The 12087-nt window shown below is 43.3% G+C and overlaps 1 protein-coding gene across 1 annotated transcript in view; it reads right to left on the bottom strand.

Moving 5' to 3' along the window:
- Positions 1-12087, bottom strand: part of KIF6 (kinesin family member 6) — a 347200-nt gene that overhangs the window by 172429 nt on the left and 162684 nt on the right. Inside the window, exon 11 of the mRNA XM_036415357.2 lies at positions 339-444. Coding sequence (XP_036271250.1) covers positions 339-444 — 106 coding nt within the window. The remainder of the gene's footprint in view (positions 1-338; positions 445-12087) is intronic.

Genomic DNA, 12087 nt, shown 5'->3' with positions numbered 1-12087 from the left:
ACTTATATGGATAAATCCAAACTGCTGGAAAACACTAGAGGTACCATTCTCTGGATATAGCTTGAAAATAAATATAGTTTTTTAACATGGAGCTATTCTGTGGTGAAGGTAGGGATTCCTGGCAAAAGAATTAAAAGTCTATGATCTGAGCTTGTTCCCTTTCAAGTAAGAGACAAACTCTGCAGGAATTCAGGGACAACCATAGCCTTGGTTTGAAGGTCATCCATTTGTCTGTGTGGGTGGGACCCAGCCCTTTCATAGATGGTCAATAGTAAAGTGGCACCATAGTCTGAACATGGCAGATGAAGGTTTCTACCAGAGGGAAGGCTTCACCCTACCTTTAAATGACGGAAACAGTGATGAATTTTACGCATATCGGCGCCAACCTCTAGTCTGCTCTCTGGGTCCCGGTCTTCCAAAAAGGATGTTATTTGTTTTTCCAACCTGCAAATACATAACACATGAGAAGCAATTGTGAGCTAGAAACTTTAGAAATTCTAATAGCATGACTTTCTTGGTTAACATTGGAAGCACAGGATACTGTTTCTAGTTCTTTATGAAAATATGGTTATCTGAATGATGTGACTACCATAATCTTACCTAATAATAGAGAAACATGTAAAATTGACCATACCTCTGCTATGCCCACAGCCAATCAGAGTTAGTATGCAAATTAACTCAACAAAGATGGCAGTTAATTCGCATGCATACCTGGGTCCCAAGAACCTCCTCGGCACCCAGGTCACTCCCAGCTGACCATCGGGCAGAAGCTTTAGGCTTGGGAAGGGGCTGAGCCTGCAATTGGAGGTACAGGGGAGGGAGGGAACCCCTTCCCAAGCATAAAGCCTGGGGTGGAAATTTTAGGATTGGGCAGGGGCCAAGCTTGGGATTGGAGGGAAGGGGGGAAAAAATCAATGAAAACATAACCTCAGGGTGAGGATAAAAAGAAAAACAAAGAAATGTCATAGCCTATGAAAGACAGATCTTGAAAATGCTTAAAGAAAGTTGTCATTTTTTCATGGTGAAGGGACTGGAGTCCATGTTGATGAAAATACCTTGGCGGCTGCGGTGACTGGCAGTGGCTGCAGCAGCGGGGTGATGGGCCTGGCACCTTCCCCTGATCAGCCTGGTCATCTCCCAATGGGGAGCGGGCCTAAGCCATCAGTAGGACATCCCCTGAGGGCTCCCAGTATGTGAGAGGGGGCAGGCTGGGCTGAGGGACCAATACCCAGTGCTCAAATTATGTGCACCAGGTCCACAGTATTAAATATTAAAGGTAAAGAAATTGACCAAGTGAAATCTGAAATGATGCAATTATTTGCAATTTATTCCCAATGAATTTTCATATGAAGCTTTCAATATAAGAATCATTGATTTCTACAAAACATACATTACAGCCAAGCTGAATTTCCATGCCCCTGTGCCTACCTGCAACATTACAAGAGAAAGTAATGAAAGAGTTTATTAGTTTCATTAAAAATTCATGCTACTCAGCAATGACCTCAAAGATGCTGCAAAACCCTTCTCATCATTCCTGGTTGACTTATATTCTTCATATCTTCCAACAGTTATTCCAAATCTTCCCACAGCTCCCAACCCTGCCGCTACCCTATGGCTCTCTGTCAGTGATGCAGCTTCTCTCTAGACCAAGAAAGTCAAAGCTGTTACAAGTGGGTTTTGTGGCTTCCTTTTCCTTCATCCCAGTATCTCTGCCTCTCCACTCAGGGCCTCTTCCTTAAGATAATATACCTTCTTCTCATGATCAATTCCTCCCTTTGGGTTCTCTCCAGGCCTCCACCAGTATTACCTGATTAGTTTCCTCATTGTCTCCTCTCCATAATGACTCTTTCCTCTTTGCTTAAATGATTTTCCTGTTTTTTTCTATTCTAAAAAAAAAAAAAAAATAGGAAACAAAACACCTCACTTTGGAGGGACCACCCAACCATGCTACTCAGGAGTCCTGCTTTAGTTTGGCTGTACTATGGTCCACATTGCATCCTGGAGTCTGTCCCTCTTTCACTCCCCCATTAGTTTATAAGCATCTTGAGTCAACTATTGGCTCTTATTCACTTTGTGTACCCTCTCCCCAATCCTGTATATAGACCAGTGCACACATTAGATTCTCAATACAAATATGTTAATTAATCAATGGATTCATTTCCCTGAAAATTATTCCCCTCTCTGTTGAGATGGGACTCTATAAGGAAAGTGTAAGGATAGCAATCAGTATCTAGATGCTAAGTATCATAACAGGGCAGCAGCCAATCTCTCCCACATTATTATGAAAATACTAATGGACCAGTGCACAAAATTCATACACATTAAACAGGGATTAATTAGAGGAAATAATTTAATATTGCTATTGGCCCTTTCTCTATAATGGAAGTATAAGAGATGAAAAAAAATTAGTAAAATGTATGTGAAAACCTTCCTCCTGTCAGGGTCTGAGGAACACCATGGGACCCAGAGCCAAATCCCCACCCACCCACATGCACCTCAAAATCACAAGAGACCCAGGCCTGGCAGCCCCTCATCCCCAATTGGACTAGATCCAGACCTGGCCATTCCCACCATTGTCAAGCCCTGCCAGGCAGAGGGCATAGCCTCAGGTCCCCTGGCCAGGCACCAAGATGGGGGTGCGGCCTGAGGTTACCCAGCCTGATGCCAAGATGGGGGTATGTGCCTTGAGGTCCTCCATCAAGCCTTGCTAGATGGGGGAGATGATCTGAGACTCCCTGTCAAATGCCACTGAGTGGGGGGCATGGCCTGAGGTCCCTCATCAAGCCCTGCCAGGCCGGAGTACGCAGCCTCATATCCCTGGTCAAGCCCCACTGGGCAGGGGCATGGCTGAGTTCCCCGACCCAGCACTGGGGGTGCCCCTTGAGGTCCCCCATCAAGCCCAGCTGGGTGGGGGCATGGCCTGAGGTCCCCTGTCAAGCCCAGCCAGGCAGGGGGGCACAGCCTCAGGTCCCCTGGCCTGGTGCTGGGGTGGCAGGCATGGCCTGAGGCCCTGTCAAGCCCCACCTGGTTGGAGGCATGGCCTGAGGTTCCCCAACTTGCTGCTGGGTCAGGGGGAGCAACCTGAGATCCCCTAGCCCAGCACAGATGGGAAGCACACCTTGAGGTTCCCTGTCAAGCCCACTTGGCGGGGGGCATGGCCTCAGGTCTCCTGGCCTGTCACTGGGGCCAAGGGTGCAGCCTGAGGTCCCCTGTCAAGCCCCAAAGGGGCTGGGGAGGGTGTAGCCTCAGGTCCCTGCTGATTGCTCCTTAAGGCTCCTTATGGGAACTTGGCCTCAGCTGTGGGTGCAGCCAACTTTGTGATGGAGTGATGGTCAATTATTAGCATATTCCCTCTTTATTAGATAGGATGTGCATACTTTCAGCATATTTTTTAACTGCATCTATTTCTCTCCCACCGTTGCTATCAGCCCACTCACACAGATGTCAGGATTTCCGTCAGATAGCAGCTTTGGATGTCACTTCTATTTCTTCCTATAATCTGTGACATGCAATAGTCGATGTTTACAAGTGAGAGACAGTTTCTACTGCTTTTGTAAGGAGATTTTTCGGTGCTTGCCACTTGTGCTCTTGACAGCATGTTTCTTTGTACAAGTAGAATTTCAAAGCATTAGACACACAGAGATTCATTTCTGGTACAAATATTTTTATGCAAAGTCTTATAAAATACATGTTTATGAAAAAAATCCAAACAATACATATGTGAATAAATTAAAAAGTAAACATTCCTCTCTTCCCCTCCCCCCTCACCACTCATGTCTTCTTTATTCACTCTCAATACCTTGAGAAATCCACTGTTAACAGCTGAAATATGTTGTTCTAGCTCTCAATGAAGCAGATTTCTATCTCCATATGTATGTATATTCTATTTTCATAAAAATTAAATCCCATTATGAATAGTGTTGTGCATCATAATTTTTCTAAACAATTTATAAGGTATTCTTCCATGTCAATACATGTAGATAGAGCTATTTCATTTTTTATGACTACATAATATTCCAAAGTTTGAGTCTATTGATCCTCTCATGATGGACATTGAGGCGACATACGCGTAGTTGCTATTGTACTTTCCTCTGTCACCCATGTGGAGGCCTGGATCTACAATTCACACTTAATGAGGCTTCAAAAAAGAGTGACATTTATCTACTCCTATTTTCCCTGAGTACCTGGAAGGCATTCAGGGACTTTGAAAATCACCATTAGTTCTAGGATATACCCCTTTTCTGGAGTAAAAGCATTTTGTAGTTTCCAATATCCATAAAGTTTCCAACAGAATTTATGGTGAATCAACCGATTCTTTCCTGTTGCTCCTTCTTTAGAAAATAATTTCTTCTGTACAGTACGATGTTGAAGTGTATATTCCAGGGAACATTCCATGGGGAGGCTGAGTGGAGTCATGTTCATAGGAGAGCACTGTGAGACAGGTATGCTGATGGGGGATCACTTGTCTCCCTGGGCTCTGGCCTGCCGCCTAGGTTCCTGTCTCACAAAACAATAGTCTAGAGCAGTGGTCAGCAAACCTTGGCTTGCGAGCCACATCCATCTCTTTGGCCCCTTGAGTGTGGCTCTTCCACAAAATACCACAGCCTGGGCGAGTCTATTTTGAAGAAGTGGCATTAGAAGAAGCGGGGATGTCGGTTGCATGTGGCTCATGAGCCACGGTTTGCCGATCACTGGCATAGGGTAAGGGAGGACCAGGGACATGATCCCAAGAAAAACTTCCTCCGAAAGGAGAGAACAGATTGCTCCATGCTTTCAGGGACTCAACTGGTCTGCTACAAAACTAAGAATAAAAAGCCAGGCCTTTGACAGGCAGCATTCTTCTCAATAAAAACATACTTTTTAAAAATGATGTATTCAAAGGCACACAACAGTATCTAGCATTTAGTGCTCACTCAAATAATATTAGCTATTGTTAGTGATAAGTAACTTGCTTTTGTGCTTGAGACCACAGGGAGTCTTTGGATTAAAAAGAAAAAGTGCCTGGTCTTCCCTCCATACATGCATTGAACTTATTTTCTTATCAACCGAGGACTTGGCCCAATAATTAAAATGTAAAAGAATGCCTAATTTAGAGGTGTCCGATGTACTTCTCTAGCAGTTAAATGTGAATGATTGACCCCGAAGTCCCATGCTTTCCTATCTCCAGCTGTAGTTCCCAAGTTCATACCTGTCACTGCTCCCCACTGAGGGTTTTCCAGGTGCCTGAGCCCTGCAAGGCGGGGAGGGCCAGTTTGTAGAACGGGCTCCCTAAGGAAGCCACGTGAGCATAAGAGAGTCTGCTCTTCAGGAAAAGCCCAAGTAAACAAGAAACTTGCCTTTTTCTCTAGATTCACTAAGAGAACAGAAGGAAGAGAAAAGCACCTTATGTGAGCAGAAATGTGTACCAGTCAGTCCTAGTCCGTGCAGATAGGAAAAATCACAGCTATTTTATTTACGTGTGTCTGAACCCACCACGTGGCTGGTGGCAGGTGACCTAGGGCCCTTTGGTGACCATACCCATCTCTACCACATCCACTGTGTGTAGCTTGTCTCCACCACACTGCCTGCATGTAGCCTAGCTCAGCGGCTGTTCTGTATTACAGATGTTAACATATGGCCACATCTTAAGAATCAGCTATACTTCTTAATATGTGTTTTGCCCTCTTGAGACCACTGAATTCTTTTCTTTCTGCTCCCAGTATTTCTTGCCCAAAAATGAGGTTTTGTCTGCAACCATATTTTTGTAGAAATCTACATTTAATACTGTGAAAAAAAAGGAAAAGCAAGTTAATTATCACTAACAATAGCTAATATTATTTGAGTGAGCAATAAATGCTAGATACTGTTCTGTGCCTTTGAATACATCATTTGTTAAAAATATGTTTTTATTGATTTTTAGACAGGGAGGAAAGGAGGGGGGAGAGAGAGAGAAACATTGATGAGAGAGAAACATTGATGAGAAGCTGCCTTTTGCAAGTCCCTGACCGGGAATCAAACCAGTGACCTCATGGTGCATGGGACCAACTGAGGCACACTGGCCAGGTTGAATACATCCTTTCTGTCATCCTCACAGCCAGATAAGTTCTATATTACCCTCTATCATAGGTGAAGAAACAGAAGTACAGAAGGTTAAATATCTAGCCCAAGATCACATAGGTTACAAATGGTAGAACTGGATTCAAACTCAGGTAGGCTGACTTTAAAATCCAAGTGTTTAAGCACTGTATTTATCATATTATAGCAAAGTTATATTTAAATGCAACCTTCACAGTATGCTTATAAAAAAGAATGCCATGCCTACTAGAATTCTTTGAGGTGGTAAATAGAAGGATGGAAAAGTAGGATGAATTGAGCAGCAGTTGCTTAGATCTTAACAAGAGCACTAGCCAGCATCATGTATAAGAGGAAGAGAAGTTAGGAAAGAATCGGCATGCCCCACATTAGGAGATCAGGTAAATAAATGACGGCACAGTTACGTAGTGAATTAGGGAATTATGATGGTGAAGAGAGAGGTATATTTATTGACATCAAAAGTACCTATACTACCATATATCATGATAGGTTAACAACGAGTCCCTTCACAGGGGTTCTGCAATAACATGGAACCCCCAAAATCATAGAAGAGGAGATTTTAAAAAAAAAAAGGAAGAGAAGAAGAAAAGAAAGGAATGAGGGAATGAGGGAATGAGGGAGGGAGGGAAAGAGGGAGGGAGGAATGGAAGGAGAGAAGGTGGAAGAGAGGGAAGAGGAGGGATGGAAGGAGGGAAGGAGGAATGGAAGAAATGAGGGAGTGATGGAAGGAGGGAGGGAGGGAGGGAGGGAAAAAGGCAAAAGGGAGGGAAGGGGGAGGGAAGCAAGCCTGAGACTTGCCCAGTTGCCTTTGGTTCAAGAACATTTATTATCTCCCTGTGAAAAGAGACACTAGTGACCCAAGCTTAACTCGCTCTTCTGTAATATTCTTATGATTATGTTACATTTAACTGTTTATTAAATTAAGTTCACTGTTTATACATTGTGTGTGATTATGTTTTTATTATTCTGAAATAATCTTTGTTTCTAAAAATATTTTATAAACATGTTCCTGTCAGCATTAGCTCCTAGAAATGGGCTGGAAGCCATATCTCTATATGATTGTGGGAAAGTTCGAGAGAGGACCGGGTGTACACAGGAATAGCATACCAAAAGGGGGGCATGGCAGCTGCAGAACCCGAGCAGCTGTGGCTGGGGGGGCGGGGGGAGAAGGGGGGAGTCCCCGGAGGGGGAGGAGCATGCCCTGGTGATTGGGGGACAGTGACAGAAGTATTCCACAGTGCAGTATTGCTCCGGGAAGTTTGCTAAACTCAGGCTCCGGAGTGAAAAGTAATGGGACCTCCCTCATCCTCTGATCTGGAGCTGGAGGGAGGGAGGTGGATAAGAAAGTCCCAGCTGGTGGGCCAGGGCTGTTTCATGGCAGAATCATCAGCCTGGCATCCCTGAGCTGATGATCCTTAGTTCATCCGGCTTCTCTCTGTTTTGGAAAGGGGAGCAGGCAGCTCATTCCAAAGAGCTAGGGAGGAGTTCTGAGTTAAGAACCTAACTGGTGTCGACCACACTAAAAAGAATCAAAATCTGCCTGACCTCTGCCACAGAGAATGGCTCCACTAGCGATGGCTGTCTCTGACAGGCTAAGCAATGGCGATGTTGACACACTGTAGCTGCTTCTTAGCATGAGCCAACACTCAAAAAGGGCTGGGCAACAGCGATAACGATAGAACAGGCAACTTGATAACTCTTAGTGTCCAGGAAAATGATGATTACTGGGAAGAATGAGTCAATAGTTACAGTTAAAAAAAAAATTGATCAGGGTAGATACGAGATGTGGTGAACTATTAGGCTGAACAATCTCAATTATTAACTAATTCACCAACCAGTATGGGTTACAATGTTCTCATCTATAAAGTACACAAAATAATATCACATATAGATTCTTTGTGCTCTCTGAAATAAGATCATGCAAAGAGCAAAGGATGAACCAGGATCCAGGCCCATCCCCAAACTGCCGACTCTGCACATATACAACATTCCTGAGTGATCAGGTTCACACTGATGGATGTTCAAGAAGCAGTACAAGGCCAACTACTGTTGCATGTTGAGTCAAGAATACACCCACATCTCTTCAGTCCTGGGAACCGAACAGGTTAGTAACTTGCAATGTGGAACAACCCTGGCCCCTGTGCTGGTGACGTTGCGTGTGCTTCCTCATTTCAGCGGAGAAAGGATGAGTGAAGGCCGCAGTGGTTTTACCTTATGCTGCCTTCTCCCCGTTATTTCATGATGACGTTTACAGAACGTTCATTACGCATCGGGCACGCTCGTGTATTTTGTGACTCATCTGTACAGTAAGCCTATGCACTGTTTTCTCTCTTTTATAGACGTGGACAGGAAAGGTCAGGGAGGCGAGTGCCTTGCATGTTGTTACAAAATGAAGGAACGGAAACAGCGGGATTTAAAAACTGGCCTTTTGAACCAGGAACCTCACTCTTGCCACACAAAGCCTCTCAATCAATTCCAACAAAATCTCTGCTGCTTCCTCACAACCCCTGACACATCAAATGTGTCCCTCCAGAACTCTCCTGGACAGTCTTTAAACCAGTAGAGATGCAAGCAACAAGGCCAATGGGATCATCCAATACATTCCATGCCTGGCATCTCGAAGACAGACATGTAACGGGATGTGATAATGGGGGGGGGTGGTCTTGAGACCTTGTGGAGGGGTGGCATGGGAAGGCCTGATTTCGACATTGCTGACACGATGGACTTCTTTTATGGGGTGTGACCCTTTAAAACATACAGTGCAGCCATGGCCTGTAGTTTACAAAAGGAGACTTCAGATAAGAGCAACAAACCCACCGTTTATGATTAACTGCAACCCACAGGACACGAAAAACTGAAGGCTGAGGCTGGGCCAACAGGACTATGACCAAAAGAAACGATACAAATATTTTTCTAGGTCATTAATTTCATGTTTGTTTTTTGTTAGATTCTGCTGAGAGAACGAGTCCCAAGTGGCTTAAAGGTAGTTACGGCAAGACTTTTTTTCTTTTGGAAGTCTCTGGTCTGTGACAAGTATGGCACATGTTAACCACTCCCCTAACCAGCAAGAGAAAGACATGGCCCCTAGTATGCAAGAAGCTGAGTTCAAGGTCAGCCGCTTTCTTGGAATGAGCTGTCTTGAACACCAGCAGGAGACCGGAGAGTTCAGGGCTTGGTGAGGCAGGGGACATTCCTATGAGGACTTGCCTTCAAGGTTTATCTTAGTGATGCTTCCTTTGCCTCCAAAACGCACAGTTTTGTGGCACCTCAATGCAGAGCCGTGCCGCTGCTTGGTACTGTGAGCGTTCTGAAGTAGCAAACGTGAAAAACCCACATCCGAGGCCACACTGGTCTGCCTCTGTGGTGGGAAGATGCGGCTCACTTAGAGCAAAATGCACTTGTGCCATGGACTTCAGTTTATGAAGACTTAAGCACTACTTAGAAATAATTTAAATAAACTAAAATAGCTTTAAAATACAGAAAAAGAGCTCAGAGAGTTGGCTATCGAAGATATTTTTAAAGCCCATTTATAATGCAATGAGGGAGGCTTTTGAAAAATTATAAAAATTAATTCTGATTTTATCAATCCAGATGGTCATATATCCAATTTACTTAAAGGCACATACCTTGATAGGATTAGCTATTTAAACTTCAGGAGACATAAAAAGTCTCAGTGGTTTAGAACAAGTGTGAATAAGAGATGAAAAGAACCAATTAATCAGTCCATAGGTATTAGTAATTCTCTCTCTACATTCTCCCTGTATCCTTTGAGCTCCTCGTTTGCTATGCTACTTGGGCTTAATGTGAACAGGAATACTCATTCACATAATTCCATAATACATTAGAAACGGACTCAGAGAAGAGCATGGTGGTGTGGTGGTGGGTGGGTGGGGGAGGGCAGAAGAGAATCCAGTTAGTGGACAGGACTGTGGGCAGCAGGGAGAGTGAAAGACAGGTCACATCAGGGGGCAGCAATGACAGCCGAGAGAAACCAGGCAGAGACGGTGTCCTATCACAGGGCAGAGACCGAAGGAGCTGTGAGAGGAGTTAATGGGGTCGGGGTTTAGAGGAGAGATCGCTATCCAGGGAAAGGACTGGGGGAAAGGAATCAGATGAGAATGTGCAGAAACTATCAAGTGAACGCTTCTGAGGAGAACATTGGGGATGGTGAGCAGGTCAAGTCTGGGAACAGGAGAAGAAAGGCAAGAGGGGAAAAGGATGGGGAATAGGAGAACAAGGAGGGAGAGATGGAGGAGGAGATGAGAGGACAGAAAGGCAGACCAAACGTGGATGAAATCAGAGCATCATTGGGATATGTGGAGAAATAGGGCCAGTTGGAAGTGGACTGGACTCTCCCGTAGCTGCATATCTCCATGGGTAAAGTTCCCCAGCTACAGACATTCCTTCATTAATTTAAAGGAGCAGTAAAAGCTTTAGCTCTTTTTCTGTATTTCTGACTTGTATGAAATTATATTTGTAGACGGCATTAAACTTTAAAGGTAAACATTTCTCAGCTGGTTCCATTAGCAAAAATTCCAAATAACAGCCTTGGTTTATATTAAAGGAAGTTAAATAAATACATATTCCATATATATGTGTATATATATTTTTAAACAGACAGCTAACTTGTAAAAGTTTTAAAAGACAGATTTCAAAAGATTTTGTTATGCAAAAATAAAAAGTAAATGCCTGTGGGTATGTTCCCATTTGATAACAAATAATTTGCTTTATTTTATCTTATGAAAAATAGTATATAGCTGTTTGGAAATGTGTTAGTGTGATATTAAACCTAAAGCAAGTTTATATAAACTGAATCATACATGATCATCAAGTTCTAGATTAAATTGGAGATGGGTTTACGAGGTAAAGAGAGACGCTATGATGTAATAAAATCATAATAAGCAATAATGGAATCTTAATAAATTAAATGTTTTGAAAATGACATTAAGTGACTAAGCCAATGATGCAGGACCTACAAAAGGAAAAGCAAAGTTTAGACCAGGAATAAAGTGGACACGAGCACACGGGCGTCTCAGCAGGCTCTGAGTAGGAAGATGCAGGACCGTAATCTCCTCTCAAGTTTATCAATAAAATACTGGAAACCTGATAAAAGTCCCAATGCACGTGCACAAACACACACATTTAATAGGTATTTTAACATATAATCAAAATATTTAATATCAATTTTGAGGGGTGAAGGGCCCACAAATACCCCCATGAAAAATCCAGGTTAGAAAATAGTAAGTAAAGTATGAGTTCATTTTTATTAAAATACATATTTATCAGTATTCTTGAAAACTCTGAAGGATTATACCCAAATAATAATTGTTATCATTGAGTGCTGAAATTACAAGTGATTTCTCTCTTTTTTCTTTTACTTTAGCCATTATCACTTTTCCCACAATGAATATAAACTTTTTGTGAAGTAAAAAATTATAAAACCTCTACAAGTCTCACGTGAAAATTTAAAAAATGGATAAATTCTAAAACTTCATTTGTAACAAATTCAAATTACTTTTCTTGCAGGCAGGGCCTGGGGGAGATACACCTTGTATGTTATTAAGTCCTTGACATAAAACCCCCAGTTAGATGGTGCAACTGGCTGACATGCTGAGTACTAACACTGAGTGGCCAGATTATTATGATCTCTGAACGCATAATAACCTGGCCACTGAGTGTGTGTGTGTGTGTGTGTGTGTGTGTGTGTGTGTGTACTAGAGGCCAGGTGAATGAATTCATGCATGGGTGGGGTCCTGCCAGCCTGGCCAGGAGGAGGGGACATGGATGGTTGGCCGCCCTGCCTGCTGGGTGAACTCCTGGTCAAGAGGACAATTTGCATGTTAGCCTTTTATTATATAGGATATACACTGAGTGGCCAGATTATTATGCGTTCAGAGATCATAATAATCTGGCCACTCGGTGTATTTTGGGTCCTGAGTGCAGTGATTAGCAGCTGTGGCTGCATTTCTTTATCCTCCTTTGAGCCAGCTATCAGGGCCCAGGCATTAGGCGTTG

The sequence above is a fragment of the Pipistrellus kuhlii genome, unplaced genomic scaffold, assembly GCF_014108245.1.
Source record: "Pipistrellus kuhlii isolate mPipKuh1 unplaced genomic scaffold, mPipKuh1.p scaffold_m20_p_5, whole genome shotgun sequence".
NCBI classification, from domain to species: Eukaryota; Metazoa; Chordata; class Mammalia; order Chiroptera; family Vespertilionidae; genus Pipistrellus; species Pipistrellus kuhlii.
Note: the sequence above shows the minus strand (reverse complement) of the source record. Positions and strands in the feature narration are given on the sequence as shown.